At 42.7% G+C, this 21,740-nt stretch overlaps 1 protein-coding gene across 8 annotated transcripts in view; it reads left to right on the forward strand.

Moving 5' to 3' along the window:
- Positions 1–21,740, forward strand: part of dlec1 (DLEC1 cilia and flagella associated protein) — a 209,625-nt gene that overhangs the window by 63,425 nt on the left and 124,460 nt on the right. For all 8 annotated transcript variants that reach the window (XR_009512561.1, XM_059971719.1, XM_059971722.1 and 5 more), the window contains 4 exons: positions 5,426–5,599; positions 7,853–7,989; positions 11,379–11,471; positions 16,396–16,486. Coding sequence is in view for 7 of the 8 variants with exons in the window: in XM_059971719.1 (XP_059827702.1) it covers positions 5,426–5,599; positions 7,853–7,989; positions 11,379–11,471; positions 16,396–16,486 (495 nt within the window). In the remaining variant the exon portion in view is untranslated. The remainder of the gene's footprint in view (positions 1–5,425; positions 5,600–7,852; positions 7,990–11,378; positions 11,472–16,395; positions 16,487–21,740) is intronic.

Consider the following 21,740-nt stretch of genomic DNA (forward strand, 5'->3'; position numbering starts at 1 on the left):
GGGTCGCATTCCACAGACATCCGGGCGGGTTGTGTAGCAACATTGGTGGTGCAAGGCTCAGAATATCGGAACTTTGCGCTACTGGTCATGCCTAATCTGTGCGCACCTGTGCTATTGGGGCTGGACTTCCAGAGCCATCTTGAAAGTGTGACTATGGTATATGACGGGCCCCTCCCACCACACTGTCCGGAATCCTCAGTTCTGTGGGACTTCATCCCGACTGACCACACACACACGGGCCCACACGTCCCATCCAATACGACAGCTGCGCTACCGACACCACTTGCAGTCTCTCCACTCTCAAGGTCCCTCCCCCGCCGCTGTTCGCCAACCTGACCCCGACTGTAAACCGGTGGCAACTAAAAGCAGGCGGTACAGTGCGGGGGACAGGGCCTTCATTCAGTCAGAGGTTCAGTGGCTGCTCAGGGAGGGGATCATTGAGCCAAGGACAAGCCCTTCGAGGGCCCAGGTGGTCGGATGGTGGCCCCCCCCCTCCCGAACTCCTATTCTCTTTTCCCAGGAAGTCTGTCACTCTACCAGTTTGGCTGACGTCCCCGGGGCCAGTGCTGCTCCGGAAACATGTGAGGAGCAATAAATACTCCCCGCTGGTCGAGAGGGTTCACCTTCTGCATGCGAACCCCCCGTATCCTTACGTGGGCGGGAGGACACGGTCTCCATCCGTGACCTGGCGCCCGCAGGTGCAGCAGACCACTACCCTGAACACTCTCCGGTAACTATGAACCCTGTACCCGAGGTGACACCGCGCTCACCAGGCCCTACATGGACTCCTCATGACACTTATATACCAGGTGCCTCGCACATGCATGAGCTGGAACCAGCACAACCTCCGTCTCCTGTGCAATCACCAATGTCGCCGGCATCGGTGCAATCACAGCCAGTGCTACGTAGATCGCAGCGACAGATTCGACCACCTGATAGACTTGACCTGTAAGAAACTTCGCCACATGGGGACTCTTTCAAACAAAGGGGGGGGGGGGTGAATGTGGTGAACTATGTGCCTGTCTGGACATGCCCCCTGCTGACTGCTCCTGTGGCTCCTCCCACAGACCCCTGTATAAAGGCGATCGAGGTCTGATCCTCTGCCTCATTCTCCAGGATGTAATATGATGGTCACTCACTTCTTCAGTCAATAAAAGCCGATATCTCGCCTTACGTCTCAGAGTGAGTTATTGATGGTGCATCAGGTTGCAAGTCCATGGTGTTACAGGAAAGACTGTAGCATGGATAAAGCAATGACTGATTGGCAGGAGGCAAAGAGTGGGAATAAAGAGAGCCTTTTCTGATTGGCTGCCAGTGACTAGTGGTGTTCCACAGGGATCGGTGTTGGGATCGATTCTTTTACGTTATATGTCAATGATTAGGATGATGGAATTGATGGCTTTGTTGCGAAGTTTGCAGATGATATGAAGATAGGTAGAGGGGCAGCTAGTTTTGAGGAAGTAGAAAGGCTACAGAAGAACCTAGACAGATTAGAAGAGTGGGCAAAGAAGTGACAGATGCAATGTGGTGAGGGGAAGTGTATGGTCATGCACTTTGGTAGAAAGAATGAAAGGGTAGACTATTCTCTAAGTGAAGAGAAAATACAAAAAACTGAGGTGCAAAGGGTCCTGGGTGTCCTTGTGCAGGATTCCCTAAAGGCTAATTTGCAAGTTGAGTCTGGTGAGGAAGGCAAATGCAATGTTTGCATTCATTTCAAAATGACTAGAATATAAAAGCAAGGATGTAATGTTGAGACTTTGTAAAGCACTGGTGAGGCCTCCTTTGGAGTATCGTGAACAGTTTTGGGCCCCTTATCTTAGAAAGGATGTGCTGACACTGAAGAGGGTTCGAAGGAGGTTCATAAAAATGATTCCAGGATTGAATAGCTTGTCCTATGAAGAGTGTTTGATGGCTCTGGGCCTGTATTCACTGGAATTCAGAATGAGTGGTGACCTCATTGAAACCTATTAAATAGTGAAATATCTTGCTCGAGTGGATGTGGAGAGGATGTTTCCTATGATGGGAGAGTCTAAGATGAGTGGATACACCCTCAGAATAGATGGGCATCCTTTTAGAATGGAGACGAGGAGGAACTAGTTTAGCCAGAGAGTGGTGAATCTGTGAAATTCTTTGCCACAGGCAGCTGTGGAGGCCAAGTCTTTATGTATTTTTAAGGCAGAGGTTGACAGATTCTTGATTGGTCAGGGTATGAGGGATATGGGGAGAAGGCAGGAGATTGGGGCTGAGAGGAAAATTGGATCAGCCATGATGAAATGGCAGAGCAGATTTGATGGGCCAAATGGCCTAATTCTGCTCCTTTTTCTTATGGTCTTATGGTTTTATAGAATCATAGAAATCTACAGCACATTACAGACCCTTTGGCCTATACCTTCCTCCAATCACCTTAAAATTGTACCCCCTCGTATTATCCATTTCTGCCCTGGGGACTCTATCTATGCCTCTTATCATTCTGTACACCTCTATCAGGTTGCCTCTCATCTCCAAAGAGAAAAGCCTTAGCTTGCTCAACTTATCTTCATAAAATTTGCCCTAGATCACATAGAGTGGAGATCGCCAATATAATTTGGTGAGGGGGGGAGATGGAACCTGGTGAGGAGCCAGCTAGGAGAGGGGAGGAGGATGTAATTAGGAGATGGTGGGTAGTTAATGATAGGGAAGAGGTAGATATGGACAGAGGGAAAGGAGAATATGGAGCCACATGGGACGGGTGAGTAGGGGCTGAAGAGATCGAGGTTGGAAGGTGATAAAGGGAGATAGCAATGCTGACGAGGCTGGAATCTGACAAGTATGGAAGGATGGTAGTTAAGCTAGGTAAGGCAGTGATGATGGGCAGAGAAGTAAAGCTGGGTGATGGTGGGAGGGGACTAGTGGTAGGGATTGGGAGAACCTGCTTGGATCAGAAGGAAAGTGAAAGGTGCTCAGTTGGTACAGGTTACTCAGAGATGTTGATTTTCATGGTCTCCCCAGCATCGAGACATCTTCAAAAGGTAATGCCTCAAAAATCCATCATTAAGGACCCCCATCACCCAGGATATACCCTCTTGTCATTGCAAGCATGAACCCAATGACACATGCAATATCTTAGGAACAGATTTTTCATCAGGTTTCTGAACAGACAGTGGACCACCCTAGGAACACTACCTCAACATTTCTGCAGCACACACAAAATGCTGGAGAAACTCAGCAGGGGTCAGGCAGTGTCTGTGGAAAAGATTAAACAGTCGACGTTTTGGCCAAGACCCTTCATCAGGACTGCAGAAATAAGATGAGGAGTCAGAGTAAGAAGGTGGGGGGGAGGGGGGGATAGGAGGTGATGGGTGAAACTGGGAGGGGGGAGGGGTGAAGTAAAGAACTGGGAAGTTGACTGGTGAAAGAGATACAGGGCTGGAGAAGGGGAAACTGACAGGAGAAGACAGAAGGCCATGGAAGAAAGGAAAGCGAGAGGAGCACCAGACAGAGGTGATGGGCAGGTTAGGAGATAAGGTGAGAAAGAAAAATAGAAATGGGGATTGGTGAAGGAGAGGGGTTGGGGGGACAGTTACTGGAAGTTCGAGAAATTGATGTTCATACCATCAGGTTGGAGGCTACCCAGGCAGAATATAAGGTGTTGCTCCTCCAACCTGAGTGTGGCATCATTGCAGCAGTAGAGGAGACCACACATTGACATGTCGAAATGGGAGTGGGAAATAGAATTAAAATGAGTGGCCACTGGGAGATCCCACTTTTTCAGGCAAGTAGGTACTCAGTGAAGTGGTCTCCCAATCTACGTTGGGTCTCACCTACTGTATATTCACCGGATACAGTAGATGACCTCAACAGACTCACAGTTGAAGTTTTGCCTCGCTTCACAGAACTGTTTGGGGTCCTGAATGGTAGTGAAGGAGGAGGTGTGGCATTTGTTCTGTTATTTTTTCTCTCTTTTTGCACTTATTTAACTTTTAAAGATATAAGTATTTCTTATTGTAATTCATAGTAATTTTTAATGTACATACCGTACTGCTGATGCAAAAGAACAAATTTCATAACATATGTCAGTGATAGTAAAGCTGGTTCAGACTCTGGGTTGTAGACTACCTAGGTGGAATATGAAGTAAGAAGGCTGAGTAGACGTGTTCATGAAGGAATGGGAAGGGGAGTTGAAATGGCATACAACCGGGACATCAGAACACTGTGCACAAAGGGCAGGTGTTCTCCAAAACATTCGCCCAGACTATGCTTTATCTCACTGATGTATACTGATCACAGCACCAAATGCAGCAGACAAGTTTAAGGAGGTGCACGTGAATATTAGCCTGACCTCCAGGAGCTGAATATCCACCAACTCCACATTCAGCATATCATCCTTCATCATTTCCACCATCTACAATAGGATACCACCACCAGTCACATCTTCCCCTCCCCACTCCTTCCTGCTTTCCACAGTGATCACTCTCACTGCCCACATGGCCTCCTCAGAGGATGTTTAAGTCAACCACACAGATGGGTTTGGAGTCACCTATACTCCATAGAGAAATTGGTGCTGATTAAGATATCCATCTAAGCTTCCACATTTGGCTCATATCACTCTAAACCTTTCCTATTCATATACTGAGGGTGCACCTATGCCTCAGGACTGCAGCAGTTCAAGAAGGCAGCACATCACCACCTTCTCAAGGGCAACTAGGGATGGGCAATAAATGCCGGCTTAGCTGGCAACATCTACATCCTGTAAATGAATACATTTTAAAAAAATATATCTGTCTAGCTTCCTTTTAAATGTTGATGTATCTGCCTCAACATTTCCTTTGGCAGCTCCTTCTGTATACTGAACACCATCTAGTGAGGTGTTAAAGTTGTCCCTTGGGTTCCTATTAAATCTCTTCCCTCTCAGCTTAAATCTATGCCCTTCTGCTTTGCTTACCCGGGCAGTCCTTTTCACAAATCTTCCCAGAAGGACATTAGTGAACCAGATAGGTTTTTTACAAAAATCAGGTATTTTTTTTCTGGCCATTATTATTAAAATTTTGGATTATTAACTGAATTTAAATTCTACAGGGACCATAATGATAATGAACTTTTGGTTTATTTATTTATCTAGAGTTACCGCACAGAACAGGCCCTTCAGGCCCATTGAATTGTGCCACCCAGCAACCCTCTGATTCCTAGTCTAATCACAGGACAATTTATAATGACCTACTAACCAACATGACTAAGGAATGTGGGAGGAAACCAGATCATAAGGAGGAAATCCACCGCACACATACAAACAAACATGCTTGCAGAAGACGCCAGAATTGTGCTCCAAACACCAATGCCCTGAGCTGTAATGGTATCGCTTAAACAACTATGCTTCCGTGGTACCCTGAGGTGTCTGGCTTACTAACTAGTAATCTAATGGCTTTGCTAACTCTGTTTTATCATACAGGTAGGTTCCCAGGAGAAGGTGGGATTGTTGCTCCAGGCATGAGCTGCCAATACACAGTTCGATTTGCTCCTGACTCCCCGGCTGAATATGAAGACTTTCTTTTGGTGGAGACACAGACGCCATATCCACTTGTGATTCCTATTGAAGCCCGAAGACCACCTCCTATACTAACATGTGCGCAGGTTACTTCTTCTGAAGAAGGGATGGTTCAAAGTTGAAATTTCAAAATGTATTTATTATCAAAGTATGTGTATAATATACAACCTTTAGTTTCATTTTCTTGTAGGCAGAATAGAACCCATACAAAGAAAAATCCCACACAAGACCATCAAACATCCAATGCGTGAAGAAAGGAACAAACCATGCGAAGAATAAAAAGTAAAAAGTAACATGAAGTGTAGAGTCTCCAAAAGTGAATCATCAGCGCTATATTGATGTTAGGCCTCAGTGCTGTGCTGATGGCTGCAGAGTTCGTTCAATGCTGAAGCACCCCAATAAAATCATGCAAATGGTAAAAAAAGAAGTAAATTAAAAAAAACACACGGAACATAAACTGCAGACTCCCTGAATCGAGTTCACAACTGGGTGGGAAGTATAGGGGATTCTGACAACAAAGGAACTTTGGACGCAAACTCCTTCAGTAAGCACACAGACCGTAAGAGCAATTAAGAGGGAGACCTGTCAGAAGTTTATAAAATTATGAGAGATGTGAATAGGGTAGAAGATCAGAATTATTTGAACATGTTGAACAAGGTTGAACAAGTTAGATTTTTATTCTTTGGAGCGTAAAAGGTTGAGGGGGGACTTGATAAAGGTATTTAAAATTATGAGCAGGATAGATAGAGTTGACGTGGATAGGCTTTTTCCATTGAGAGTAGGGGAGATTCAAACAAGAGGACATGAGTTGAGAGTTAAGGGGCAAAAGTTTAGGGGGTAACACGAGGGGGAACTTCTTTACTCAGAGAATGGTAGCTGTGTGGAACGAGCTTCCAGTAGAAGTGGTAGAGGCAGGTTCGATTTTGTCATTTAGAAAAAAATTGGATAGGTATATGGACAGGAAAGGAATGGAGGGTTATGGGCTGAGTGCAGGTCGGTGGGACTAGGTGAGAGTAAGTGTTCGGCATGGTCTAGAAGGGCCGAGATGGCCTGTTTCTGTGCTGTAATTGTTATATGGTTATATATTTTCCCAGGGCAGAATTGTTATATACTAGAGTGCCATAAGCATGATGGTAGTGTAGTGGATAGCATGATGCAAGTTCAGAGTTCATTAACAGCATCTACTGTAAGGAGTTTGTACATTCTCCCATGGAGTGCACAGATTTCCAACCACAATCCAAAGGCATACAGGTTAGTAGGTTAATTGGTCATTGTAAATTGTCCCATAATTAGGCTAGGGTTAAGTCGGGAGTTGCTGGCGATGCAGCTTAAAGGGATGGAAGGACCTGTTCCACGCTATATCACTAAGTAAATGCATCACTTTAAGGTCAGAATCAGAATCAAAATCAGGTTTATTAGCACTGGCATGTGGTGTGAAATTTGTTAACTTAGCAGCAGCAGTTCAATGCAATACATGATGTAGAAGAGAAAAAAAATAATAATACATAAATAAGGGGGAAAGTTGAAAGGAGGTGTGTGGTGTAAGTTTTTTACACAGAATAGCAGTTGCCTAGAACAGGCTATTAGAGCTGGTAGTGGAAGGAGATGCAAAAGTGGTAGTAGAGAGGCATAGAGACAGACAATTGAACATGGAGAGTTACCCTTAGTTTAACTTACATCAAGGCCAGCACAGACATTGTGTTCTCTGGCTGCAGACTCAATTCTGACTTTGACCTTGTGGACTCAAAGGTAGCAAGTTTGTGGGAAATGGGGAACTAGTATAAATACTATCTTAAAGGTTCCCCACCATCCAGGCCATTCTCTCTTCTCACTACCACCATTAGGCAGGAGGTACAGGGACCTTAGATTCCTCATCACCAGGTTCAGGAACAACTTCAACCATCAGGGTCCCCATCCCACATGGATAATTTCACTCACCCCAAAACAGAACTGATTCCACAAACTACAGACTCATTTTCAAGGACTCCACAACTCATGTTCTCACTGTTATTTATTTTTTTATTTGCACTATTTGTCTTTTTTTGCACATTGGATGTTTCTAGTATTTGTATATAGTTGTTTCCTAAATTTTATTTTATTTCTTTATATTCCTGTAAGTACCTGCAAGAAAACTAATCTCAAGTTAGTATACATTGACGTATACACACTTTGATAATAAATTTGCTTTGATCTTTGAATTCAAAGAGAACTCATGGATAAAAAAGCTCTAAATAAACACCAGATGCTATAAGAATTAAAGTGCAATCATGCCTTTTGAAATTTGGTAATATTATGAAGAGTAACTTTCTGTTTGTCCTCTTTCATGTCCAGTACCTGGTACTTTAGACTGTGGATACTGCTTGGTGGGAGGAGTGAAGTTCACAGAATTCCAGTGCAAAAATGAAGGGTACAGCTCTGGCTATTTCTGTATAATGCCCAAGAGAATGTGGCCAACAACAAACTTCAGGGTAAGAATTCTCCAATATCTGAGTGAACAAAGTTAGATGAGGGGAAATCTTTAATAAGTTTCTTTCACAAGTGATAGACCTTAGTTACATTCCCTAGTAGCAGAGGTAACATGATCACTCGAGTCAAGCATTATGTTCTCCCAAAGGGTTGGCTATTGATGCGTGGAGTGGCTGATCCAGGATCCACATATTCTGGTGCAAGAGTAAGTGGTGGCTATGGTTATTGCTTGGGTCTTTTGGTTGTTCAGCCTCTCCTTTCACAACTGCTGCTTGTTCTCTGCGACACAGCGGAGTTCATTCCCTCCTGAACGGATTTCAGATGTATCAATCGAGTGCAATGCCTTCTTAGTTTTTTGAAGTAATGTTGAATTTCATCAGGCTTATTTTGATGTTATCTTTGAAGTGTTACCTTAGCTAACAGGGGCTTGATGACCTTCCTTAAATAGGAAGTAAAGGATCTGGCGAGATATGAGTTAGGCATCTGAATAACATTACCTATCCATCAGAGCAACACACACAAAATGCTGGAGGAACTCATCAGGCCAGGCTGCATCTATGGAAAAAAGTACAGTCGACGTTTTGGGCCAAAACCCTTCCTTTAGGCAAAGTGGATGAAATCAACAAGTTCAGCACGGGTACAGGGAGCAGCACCAATGCAGCTGATGATATAGAGTAGGATATATACAGTCATCACTGTAGGCTTGCAACATAGACAATAGGCAAGCATGGCTGAGATGCATGCGAATGCCCATGGCTACCCCTTTTGTTTGACAGAAGCGGGAGGACCCAAAGGAGAAATTATTTAGAGTGAGGACAAATTCTACTAGGCAGAGGAGGGTGGTGGTGGAGGGGAACTGGTTAGGTCTGGTGTCCAGAAAGAAATGGAGAGCTTTGAAGCCTTCCTGGTGGGGAATGGAGTTGTATAGGGACTGGATGTGCATAGTAAAAGTAAAATGAGGGGGGCCAGAGAACTTGAAATCCTTGAAAAAATCAAGAGTGTGTGAGGTGTTCCTTGAAGGGTTTCGGCCGAGAATGTTGACTGTACTTTTTTCCATAGATGCTGCCTGGCCTGCTGAGTTCCTCCAGCATTTTGTGGGTGTTGCTTGAATTTCCAGAATCTGCAGATTTTTTCTTGTTCATGTCACTATTACGGATCCCAGCTATGCCTGTCTGTTTGTCAGCTATATGGAATAGTACACGTTGCAAGCTTACACTGGTGACCATCCTGCACTTTTCCTATGCTACATAAATGACTGTATTGGTGCTTCCTGCACCCATGCAGAACTCGTCGATTTCATCCACTTTGCCTAAAAAGGGTGGGTTACAGCCCCAAATGTCAACTGTACTTTTTTCTATAGATCCTGCCAGGCCTGCTGAGCTCCTTCAGAATTTTGTGTGTGTTGCTCAGATTTCCACTGTCTGCATACCTTCTTTTGTTTGTGACCTATCCATCGGAATTGGTTTTGCTTTATTGTGGTGGTCGTGGTGCTGTTCATGTTGTTCTCCTCCAGTATGCTGGAGTGTGTAAGTGTGTCTACCCTTCCAACTGACCTCAAAATCTTTGATCAGGATCATTGCTGGTGTGGTTCTAGGACTTTCAGGTGCTTACTGTAGGTGGTTCGTGATTCAGCCCCACACAGGAAAGACAACTATTCATTAAACCAAAAGTTTTGTTTGAACCTGCAGTATACTATCCCCATATTGCATGGGTGTGTCTTGAGTAAGAAGACCAGACCTTTATATCATATTTCATGTTGATAGGGTGGTTAAGAACAGACAGACATACTTTATTGATCCTGAGGGAAATTGGGTTTCATTACAGCCACAATAGTGAAGAAATTTAGCAATATAAAACCATAAATAATTAAATAATAATAAGTTAATCATGCCAGGTGGAAATAGAAGTCCAGGACCAGCCCATTGACTCAGGGTGTCTGACACACTGAGGGAGGAGTTGTAAAGTTTGATGGCCACAGGTAGGAATGACTTCCTATGATGCTCAGTGTTACATCTTGGTGGAATGAGTCTGGCTGAATGTACTCTGGTGTATGGTGTGTAGGCCTTTGTTAGTCAGGGGATTGGGTTCAAGAGCCATGAGTTAATGTTACAGCTCTATAAAGACATTTATCATAAAGACAAAATCATGCTTGGAGTATTGTGTTCAGTTTTGGTTGCCTAATTATAGGAAGGATGTGGAAGCATTAGAGAGGCCCCAGGGGAGATTTATCAGGGTGCTACCTGAGGATAGGTAGAGTAAGCTGGGGCTTTTCTCTTTGAAGCAAAGAAGGATAAGAGAAGAGGGTGAGAGGAAACAAGTATACAAGATCATGAGAGGGAAAGATCAAGCAGACAGCCAAAGACTTTTCCCAGGTGGAAATGGCTAATACAAGGGGCCATAATTTTAAGGTGATTGGGTAAAAGTATAAGGAGGATGTCAGAAGCAGGTTTTTTTTTTAAAAAAAAAAACACAAAGGGAATATCAAACATATACAATTCTAAAGGGGTTTGATAAAGTGGATGTTGAGCTGTTTCCATTAGTGGGATACTCATGGATAAGGCATTACTGCTACAAAATTAAGGGCCTGATCATTTAAAACTGACATGTATAGTGTTTCTTCTCTCAGAGAGTGGTGAATCTCTGGAAGTCCTGCTCCCAAGGATGGTGATGAAGAGACTATTAGGTACATTGTGGCCACTGAGTGCACATTCATCACCTTCTCCTCTGTAGCCCATCCACTTTAAAGTTTGATGATTTGTGCATTTAGAAATACTCTTCTGCACATTACTGTTGCAATTTGTGATTATTTAACTTACCATTACCTTCCTGTCAGCTTGAATCAGTCTGGCATTCTCTTCTGACTTCTCTCATTAATGTGACATTTTCATCTACAGATCTACCACTCACTGGATTTTTTTTCTTGTTTCTTGCCCCATTCTCTATGAACACTAGAGGCAGTTGTACATGAAGATCCCAGGAGGTCAGCAGATTCTGAGATACTCAAACCACCTCATCTGGCACCAACAATCATTCTGCAGTCAAAGTCATTTGGCTCATATTTCTTTCCTCATTCCAATATTTGGTCTGAACAACAACTGAACCACTTGGCTATGGCTTCATGCTTTTATGCAATGAGTGGCTGCCACTTGATTGGCTGATTATATTTTTGCATTAGTGATCAGGTGTAACTAATAAAGTGTGATTTACAATTGAGATTGAAAGATTGGGGAATTAAGGGCTATGGAGAACTAGAAAAATCAGTTGAGGCCATCATAAATTGGCCAAGATTGTGTTGGATGGTGGGTATGTTTAAGAGGTTTGGTGTTCTTGTTCCAAGCACTGCTCTGAAACCACACAAGATCTGATCAATCTGTGTCTTTTTGACCTGCAGAGTGTGGCAGTAGCTGGTTTCCTGGACATCGCTCCTTTTGCAATCAGACCAGCTGTGTTTGAGCTGCAGCCAGGACAGGCTCTGATGCTGGAGGTTAGTGAGTGAACATGGCTCTGTGTTGCAAAGTTAATTCATCTGGGAAGTGTTTTGTTCAAATATGAAAGGGTTTGGGAACTCTTTGTGCTTGTTATCTTACCTGTGTCTTGTGCTGTGTATGAATGTTGGTACTGTGTTTTGCACCTTGCCCCAGAGTAAAGCTGTTTTGTTTGGCTGTATTCATGGGTATTTGTGTGTGGTAGAATGACAATTGAATTGGAACTTGGAAGGAGCAGTGAATTGTCAATAAAGGGGTAGCTGCAATATGTTGGCAGTAGGAAGAGCAAGGTCACAATGGGACAAGCCAGATATGTTATCTGAATCAGGTTTATTATCTCTGTCTAGTATGATGTGAAATTTGTTGTTTTGTGACAGACATAAAGTGACTATAAATAATAAAACAAGTAAATAGTGCCAAATGGAAAGGAATGAAGATGTGAAGTTCATGGACTCTTCAGGAATATGATGGCAGAGGGGAAAAAGCTATTTCTGAATCATTGAGTGTGGACCTTCAGATTTCTGCTTCCAATTGGAGATAGGAGAAGTCAGTAGGTTATGGTTGGCAGATTCAGATTCATTTATTCATCACATGTACATTGAAACATACAGTGAAATACACCCTTTGTTTTAACAACCAACACAACCTAAGGATGTGCTGGGACAGCCTGCAAGTGTTGCCGTACATTCCAATGCCCACATAGATTGCCCATAGTGTTCAGCAGAACTACAGCAACAAAACAATAACAGCAAACCAAATGGTTCAATTTACTATCAGAGAATATATACATTCTGAATTTCTTACTCTTTGTGGACATTCACAAAACAAAAGACCCAAAGAATGACAAAAACATCAGACCCCCAAAGCCCCTCCTCTCCCATTGTACAAGCAGCAGTAGAAACCAACCCTAGCACTTCCCTTTCCCCCACTTGTACTGACCCTGCCCATTCCCCCCACAACATGCAAGCAATAGCAAAAGCCCCCAAAGAGATCTTGACCTAGAGTCATCAAAAATTACAATCTATAACTCAACACTTTTATCTCAGACAGGCTCTCTCTCACTAGTGAGGGAGAGAGAAATCACTCCTACAACAATGGAGCGGGATATGAGCAGCTCTCTGTTCTAATGTTACCATCTTCTGTATCACTTCTCTGAGTTCTCTGACTCGAGGGCTGACAGGCTCTCACGAGGGAGAGGGAGTGAGACGGAGAGAACTGCTCAAGTGCAGTACACACTGCCTGCTGACTCCCACAATGCTTCAGTCGGTGACATTGGCGAGGAACTGTCATCTACAGAGCTGCTCCCCAAAGGCACAGGTCTTCCAGGCCATGCCTGGAGACACTGAAATGCTGGGCAGCACAGCCAGTCTGAGAACCCACTGGTCACAAAGATCTGTAGTTTGAATTGTGGTTGTTGATCATGGACTCCAACAGGACCCCACCTCTTCCCCAACTGGTAGAGGTCACCTGGGCCTACAGAAACCTCTGGTGCCATCTTTTCTAGCTCTTCCCACCAATGATGCTCCTTTCCTTTCTCTCATCCATCCACCCAGTCACAAAGTCACAGACAGTCTTCCATCCCCTGGCACTCCAGCCTCCATTTGGCTCACAGACTTGCGGTCCAACAACCCCACTGGACTCAAACCTAGGGCTTTGGCCATCAGGCTTTGACTTTGGACTTCCTATTGACCTTCATGCTGCAACCTTTGGTCTGGACCCCCGGCCCAAACTCCAGGCCTCAAACTCATGCTGGAGTCCTTAATGATAGATGGTGTCTTCTTGAGGCACTGCCTCTTGAAGGTTATATTACAAAGCAGTGGTCAGTTTTTCCAATGGTACATCCATCATCTCAGAGCTTTCACCCCCTGGTAACATAAGTCTGACCAAAACACCACACACCAGATCCTGATGGCCCATCACCCTGCACTTACTAACACACATTTCCTTATAGTCCTTCAATGCATTATTTTGCCATTTATTTGCTTCTTTGGGGGGGAAGGGGAATTTGAGTGTTCTACAGTATCCATAGCTCTTTTGGCAAATTCACATTTACTGTCATTCAACCATACACATGTGTACAGCTAAATGAAGCACCATTCCTCTGGGAAAGAATGTTTACTCAAAGTGAATAAATGGAAACATAAGGAGTTGAAGGATCAGAAGACAATGTAGTGATAGTGAAGAATGGAGATGTATTTCCAAATCAGAATGGTTTTGGTGTTACCTATTGAAAGCTATCCCTTGACCTTCTTGGAGGCATATATTACAAGATTCAGTTGGAACAGACCGCATGAATAACATTTGAGAATTTTACAGATGACACGCATATTTCAGCCACTATGTATCAGTGGTGGGAAAATGAACGTTCAAAGTGGCCTCAGCATAGAAACAAGCTCTTCATTCATGCTCATGTTGATAGAGATACCCAGGCTAATCCCATTTTTTCAGAATTTGGCTAATATCCCTCTATTCCTTTCTCATCCGAGTATCTTGATAAATTACTTTTTAAACATTTGCCTCGACCACTTCCTCTGTCAGCTTGTTCCATTAACTTAATACCCTCTGTATGAACAACTTGTCCCTCAGATCATCTTTAAATACTTCCTCTCTCATGTTCTAGCTACAGTCTTACTATCCATGTACTAAACAAATATTTTAAACACTATGATTTGATCTGCATCTACCACTCCCTCAGTCAGCTTGTTTTATACACCCACCACCTTCTGTTTGAATAACTTGCCCCGAGATCTCCTTTAAGTACTCCCCTCTCACATTAAACTTATGACCTCTAGTTTAGATTCAATTACCCCAGGAAAAGACTGTGACTATTTACCTTCACTGTGCTCCTCATAATTTTATAAACCTCTGTAAGGTCACCTGTCAGCCTCCCACCCTTCAGTGGGAGCCTATCCAATCACTGCTTGTAACAAAGTAATTTAAAGGCTCAAAGGTTCAAAGTAGATTTATTATCAAAGTTTATGTATGTCACCATATACAATCCTGAGATTCATTTTCTTGTGAGCATACTTAATGAATCTATAGAATAATAACTATAACAGAATCAAAGAAAGACTGACCAATTTGGATGCTCAAGTAGAGTGTAGAAGGCAAAAAAACAGTGCAAGTAAATAAATAAATGAGCAGTGACTATTGAGAGCATGAGATGACGAGTGCTTGAAAGTGAGTCCATTAGTTGTGGGAACAGTTCAATGATGGGTCAAGTGAAGTTGAGTGAAGTTAACCCCTTTGGTTCAAGAGTCTGATGATTGAGGGATAGTATCATTCAAACAGTCTCCTAGTGAATCTCTTCTGCACTCTTTCTAGGGCTACCACATCCTTTTTAATATGTGGTATCCAGAACTATGCAAGTATTTCAAATGTAGCTTAATCCATGTCATGCACAGTTGCAACATGATGTCCCAATGCTTGTACTCAATATCTCTGCATAAGAAGGCATGCAAGCTAAGTACCTTCTTCTCTATCCTATCTACCTGTGTGGCCACTTTCGGGGAGTTATGAACCTGTATCCCATGGTCTCTTTATACACTGACACCTCTAAGGTTCCTATTTCATATCTATCTTGCCAGAATTAGATGACTCAAATTGCATTACATCACACTTGTCTGGACTAAATTCTATTTGCCACTGTTCTGCCCAATTTTCAAGCTGATTTCTTGGGTAACCTTCCTTGCTGTCTACAACTCCACCAATCTTTGTGTTGTCAGCAAACTAACTTCTTCACTAAGAAGGCGGTGTGAGTGTGGACTAAGCTGCCAGTGAGAAGTGGTGGATGCAGGTTCAATGACAAATTTAAGAGAACTTTGGATAAGTATATGGATGGGAGGGAGCACAGAGGGGTCAGTGAGGGTAGGCAGGAAAACTAATTAGCCTGGACTACATGTGCCAGAAGGTCTGTTTCTGTGCTTTAGCACTCTATAATTACTTATCAACTCACAGTCATTCTTATCCGTCACTAATATAAGCAACCCACCCAAAGTATTGGAGGAACTCAGCAGGTCAGGCAGCATGAATGAGGAAATTCCACAGTTGATATTTTCTGCCAAGGCCCTTCATTCGAACTGACTTATTTGAATTTGTCCATGAACTTGTGCCACCCAGTTCCAACTCTATAACCTCCAAACTCATTTTTGTTGTACAAGACATTGGTGAAGCTGAATTTGGAGTTTAGTGTGCAATTCTGGTCACCTAACTACATGAAAAATACCAATAAGGTTGAAAGAATGCAGAGAAATTTTACAAGCATGCTGTGGGGACTTGAGGGCCTGAATTATAGGAAAAGGTCGAAGAGGTTAGGACTTTATTCCCTGGAGCATAGGAGAATGAGGGGAAATTCGAAAGAGACAGACAAAATAGTGAGGATGAATTGAATGCAAGCAGGCTTTCTCCTTCAGCTTGGCTGAGGCTAGAACTAGAGGTCACAGGTTTAGGATGAAAGATTTAAAGGGAACCTGAGGGAGAACTTATTTGTTCAGAGAGTAGTGGAAGTGTTGAAAGAGAAGTGGCAGATGTGGGTTGGATGGGAGTACTTTGGATGGTTGTGATACAGGTGTGGGTAGATGGAACTAGACAGAATAACAGGTTGGCACAGATTATTTGGGCTAAATCTAGTGCTATAGTTCTCTGTCTATGACTAACCCATCCCTAATTTTCATCATTGAATGGACGACTATCAGTACTTTAAGCCTTTTAGTCCTTTAAGCACCAAACTCTGGAATGATCTCCTTCACAAAATTGCTACTTCATTGACCAAGCTTTAATCACCTGTTCTGACATTGTGCCATAGGACATGGTGTTAAGTATGTCTGAATACATTTTTAAAATTCTGAAATTGTGTGAAGGACAGATGCTTAAATTTCTGGATGTTTGGAAATGATGATTTATCTACATTTTTTATATTTGTAGATTGCTTTCCTTCCAACTACTGCAGAAACTTTCTTCCAAACTGTTACCATGGTTTGTGACAACTGCCAAGTGAAAGACTTTTTACTAACAGGTAACCAAAGGAAGACATCTCTGAATTGGTGATCAGTAACATTTTACTGCTGAATAAGTAATGCTTTTTTTGAAGTGGCTGCATTGCCATTTAATTTTATTAGGGCCATTTAGCATCGCCTCAGTTTTGCACGATATATACGATGGCAGCGTGGTATTGTAGTTACCAGCTTAACATTTTACAGCACCAGCGATTGGCGTTAAATTCCTGCCGCAAGAAGTTTGTACTTTCTCCCCTGACCAGGTGGGTTTCTTCAAGGTGTTCCAGTTTCCTCCAATGTTCTAAAAACGTACAGGTTAGAGTTAGTGAGTGTGATGTGGGTGCCACTTGCAGATTGCTCCCAGCACATCCTCAGACTATGTTGGTCATTGACTAAAATGACGCATTTTTCTGTTCATATGACAATAAAGCTTATCTTTAATTTTAATTTTTAATCTCTGATCTATTAGGTTTGTTGTGAGAGTTAGTTAACAGTATGGTATCTCTAGAAGGTGAGTTGCCATCAATGGCAATATACTGTGCATACTAACTTTTATTCCTGAAAAGGAATAAAAAAAAAAGTTTCCATACAATCTATTAAAATGAGGGATAGATTATACTGTACATGTTTTGCGCAGGAGAAGATTTTATTGTAGAATGTATTAGATTGTAAGAAGTGAATGCTAAAATGGAATCATCTGTCTTAAGTCCACCAAGGGTTATGTTAGATTGTGCAACATTTACTGGAGAATGGGTTAGGTTGTAGACAATTAATAGAAAATATTGATTAGTTTTATCTGTGCAGAAATTAGTAAATGCTTAGAATTGATCTGTGGAACCATATCCTTGTATGATTTAATACCCTTCTGTGAGATAGAGAAGGGAATGGGACATCAAGATGGCACCTGTGTACAATGTTCCTTTGATTGACATCTGGATAAATCATGAATTTTAAATATTATATGTTTGTTTCTCACCTTGACTATCATATACAGGAACAGAATTGGAGCATTTGGCCCATCGACTCTGCTCCACCATTTCATCATGTCTGATCTAATTTTCCTTTCAGACCCCACCTTGTGTCTTCTCTCCGTATCCCTTCATGCCCTAACCAATCCTGAATCTATCAACCTCTTCCTTAAATATACATAAAGACATGGCTTCCACAGCTGCCTATGGCAAATAATTCCACAGATTCACCACACTCTGGCTAAAGAAATTGCTCCTAATCTCTTTTCAAAATGAATACCCCTCTATTCTGAAGCTGTGCCCTCTGGTCTTAGACTCTCCCACCATAGGAAGCATCTTCTCCACATGCACGCTATCAAGGACTTTCACCATTTGATAGGTTTTAATGAGGTCACACCTCATTCTTCTGAATTCCAGAAGCTAAAGGCCCAGAGCCATCAAATGCTCTTCAAATGACAACCCTGGAATCATTTTTGTGAACTTCCATTGAAACCTCTCCAGTTTCAGCACATCCTTTCTAAGATAAGAGGCCAAAAACTGCTTGCTATACTTGAAATGAGGCCTCACCAGTGCTTAAAGTATTAACATTACATCCTTGCTTTTATATTCTAGTCCTCTTGAAATGAACACTAACATTGCATTTGCCTTCCTCACCACAGACTCAATTTGCAAATTAACCTTTAAGGAATCCTGCACCATAACTCCTCAGTCCCTTTGAGTCTCAGTTATTTGTAGTTTTTTCTCCATTTTGAAAATAGTCAACCCTTTCATTTCTTCTACCAAAGTGCATGACCATACACTTCCCAACTCGGATTCCACCTGCCACTTTGCCCATCCTCTTAATCTGTCTAAGTCCTTAAGTAGCTTCTCTACTTCCTCAAAACTAACTACTCCTCCACCTATCATCATATTGTCTGCAAACTTTGCAACAAAACCACTGATTTTGTCATCCAAATCATTGACCTATATCTTAAAAGAAATCGGTCCCAACACAGACCCCTGTGGAACACCACTAGTCACTGGCAGACAGCCAGGAAAGGCTCCCTTTGCTCACAACATCCTGCCAATCAGCCACTGCTTTATCCATGCTGGAATCATTTCTGTAATACCATGGGCTCATTGTCAAAGGCCTTCTGAAAATCCAAATGCACATCAACCAATGAGAAATATCAATTATAACCAACATTTCGATGATAAACTCTGCCTGCTTCATCAGGATGATGGCTGGGTAAATCTAGTCCAGTGGTATTTATAACACCATAGTCTGTCCCTCTTGATTGGTTAGTCCTCATCCAGTCAGGCTTTCACTTTCCCACCTTATTTACAAATGAATTCCAGTTCTTAATGCAAGATCTTCATCTTTGTTAAAAAAAATTTTTGCTCTAGTTTAATTTCAAAGGCTTCCTTTAACAGGCGGTCCAAAAGCAATTGGTGCGGCACAGTAGTTTTGTGCCATCAAAGTTAATCCTATGGCATTGCGGGTGCAGTGTTCTGCTACTGCCAATTTCTCTGGGTAACCCCAATGGGTACACCTCTGCTCCTTGAAATGGGTTTCTACTGTGCGTCCTGCTGGTGGATATACGCTGCTCCACAGGGAACCATATATCTCGGAATCATGACCTGGACCTATGCCCCAGGTCATTATTGACCCGCTTAAGAAAGAGGAGCAGAATTAGGCCATTCAGCCCATCAAATTTGCTGTGCCTTTCCATCATGGCTGATCCCAATCCCACCCCATATATCTGCCTTCTTGCCTTATCCTTTGATGCCCTGACCAATTAGGGAACTATCTATTTTTGCTTTAAATATACCCATGGTCTTGGCCTACACAGCAGTCTGTAGCAGACCCTTCCACAGAATCACTAGTCTCTGGCTATATAAAAAAAAAATGCCTCCTTACTTCTGTTCTAAAAGGTTACCCCTCAGTTTTAAGGCTGTGCCCTCTAGTTCTCGACACCCCCACCATAGGAAACATACTCTCCACATCTGCTTTATCTAGTCCTCTCAACATTTAGTAGGTCAGTGAGATTCCCCCGGTGTTCTTCTAAATTCCAGTGAGTACAGGTCCAAAGCTGCCAAATGCTTTTCATATGTTAACCCCTTCATTCCAGGAATCATCCCCATGAACCTTCTCCTGACTCTCCAATGACAACACATCCTTTCTGACGAATTTGATTTTCCCAATCCCATTGCATATTGAAGTCCTCCATTACAATTGTGACATTACCCTTATTACATGCCCTTTCCAGTTCCCTTTGCAATCTCAACCTCACATCTTGGCTACTATTTGGAGGCCTATATATGATTCCCATAATGGTTTTTTTTTTACCCTTGCAGTTTCTTAACTTGACCCACAAAGATTCAACTTTCTCTGACCCTATGTCACCTCTTTCTAAAGACCACTTACCAACAGAACCATACCACAGTCAATGCCTTTCTGCCTGCCCATTTGATACAAAGTATGTCTTTTAATACTAAATTCCCAACTATGACACTCTTCCAGCCATGACTCAGTGATGTCTACAGCATCATACCAACCAATCTCTAATTGCACCATGAGTTCATCCACCTTATTCTGAATACTACGTGCATTTAAATACAGCACCTTCAGTCCTTCATTATTCACCCTTTTGAATTTTGCCTCTGTGATACAATTTAGATCTTTGCCCTCTCTGCATTTGTACCCAGTCATTGTCTTATCCTTCCTTATATTGATATTACATTTGTCATCTACTTGTAAAGGTGCTGGCTCATCCTCTGCTCCTTCGGACTGGTCCACCCCCTTGCCATATTAGTTTATATCACTCTCGACAGCTCCAGCAAACCTGCCCACAAGGATATTGGTCCCCCTTGGATTCAAGTGTAACTGTTGCTTTTATACAGTTCACACCCACCACAGAAGACGTCCCAATTATTCCGAAACCTGAATCCCTGCCCCCGCTCCAATTCTTCAGCCAAGCATTTATCTTTCACCTCATTCTATTCCTATCCTCACTGTTGCGTGGCATTGGCAGCAATCCCAAGACTACTACCCATGAGGACCTGCTTCTTAACTTCATTCCTAATTCCCTGTATTCTGTATTCAGAACCTCTTCCTTTTTTCTACTGATGTCATTAGTACCAATGTACTACAACTTCTGGCTGCTCACTCTTCCTTTTCAGGATATTGTGTACGTGTTCAGAAACATTGCAGAACTTGACACCTAGAAGGCAAACTACCATCTGTTTGTTTTTTTTTGCATCTACAGAATCACCTATCTGTCTCCCCACCACCCCCCCCCCCCGACAATAGAGTCCCCTATTAGTACTGCAATTCTCTTCAGTTCCCTGCCTTCTGAACCACAGGGCTAGACCCATGGCTGCTGTTGCTTCCCCCAGGTAGGTCGTCCCCTTCAACTCAAGTACTCAAAATGGAGTACTTATTGTTGAGGGGGACGGCCACAGGGGTGCTCTCTAGAATCTGATGTTTTCCCTTCCCCCTCTTGACTGTCACTCATTTATCTGTCTCCTGTAGCCTTGGGGTGATTACCTCCCTGTAGCTCCTATCTATCACCGCCTCACTTTCCCTAACAAACTGAAGGTCATCGAACTACAGCTCCAGTTCCCTAACACGATCTCTAAGGACCTGCATCTTCCTGCACCTGGTGCAGATGTGGCCATTGGGGAGGCTGGAGACTTTGTGATGGCACAAAACTACTGTGCCATGCCAATGGCTTTTGAGACCTCCTGTTAAAGCAAGCCATTGAAATTAATCTAGAGGAAAAGAAGTTTAACAAGGGCGAAGACTAGAAGGGCCGCGATGGTCTGTTTCCGTGCTGTGATTGTTATATGGTTATATGAAGTTCTCACTCTAAGTAAACACTGAAATTTGATTGTAAACAAGGTGGGAGAGCAGAAACCTGATTGGATAAGGACTAACCAATCAGGGGAGACAGACTACAGATGTATACATACCACTGGACTAGACATACCCAGCCATCATACCTGATGAAGATGGCAGAATTCATCATCAAAACTTTGGTTATAATTGATAACTGTACCTGGCTTGAAGCCCGAGAAGAGTTTATTCATCATATACGCTGGGAAAGCTTTAGATCCTTTTTCATCAACCAATTCTCCTGTGTCTATACCACTTGTTATTTCTTCAAATAATTCCAACAGGTTTGCCAGGCAAGATTTTTCCTTAAGGAAACCATGCTGCCTGTGGCCTCTTTTACTGTGTGCTTCCAAGTGCATTGAGACCTCATTGTTAATAATTAATTCCAACATCTTCCCAACACTGAGATCAGACTAATTGGCCGATAGT

Source organism: Hypanus sabinus, chromosome 6 (genome assembly GCF_030144855.1).
Source record: "Hypanus sabinus isolate sHypSab1 chromosome 6, sHypSab1.hap1, whole genome shotgun sequence".
NCBI lineage: Eukaryota > Metazoa > Chordata > Chondrichthyes > Myliobatiformes > Dasyatidae > Hypanus > Hypanus sabinus.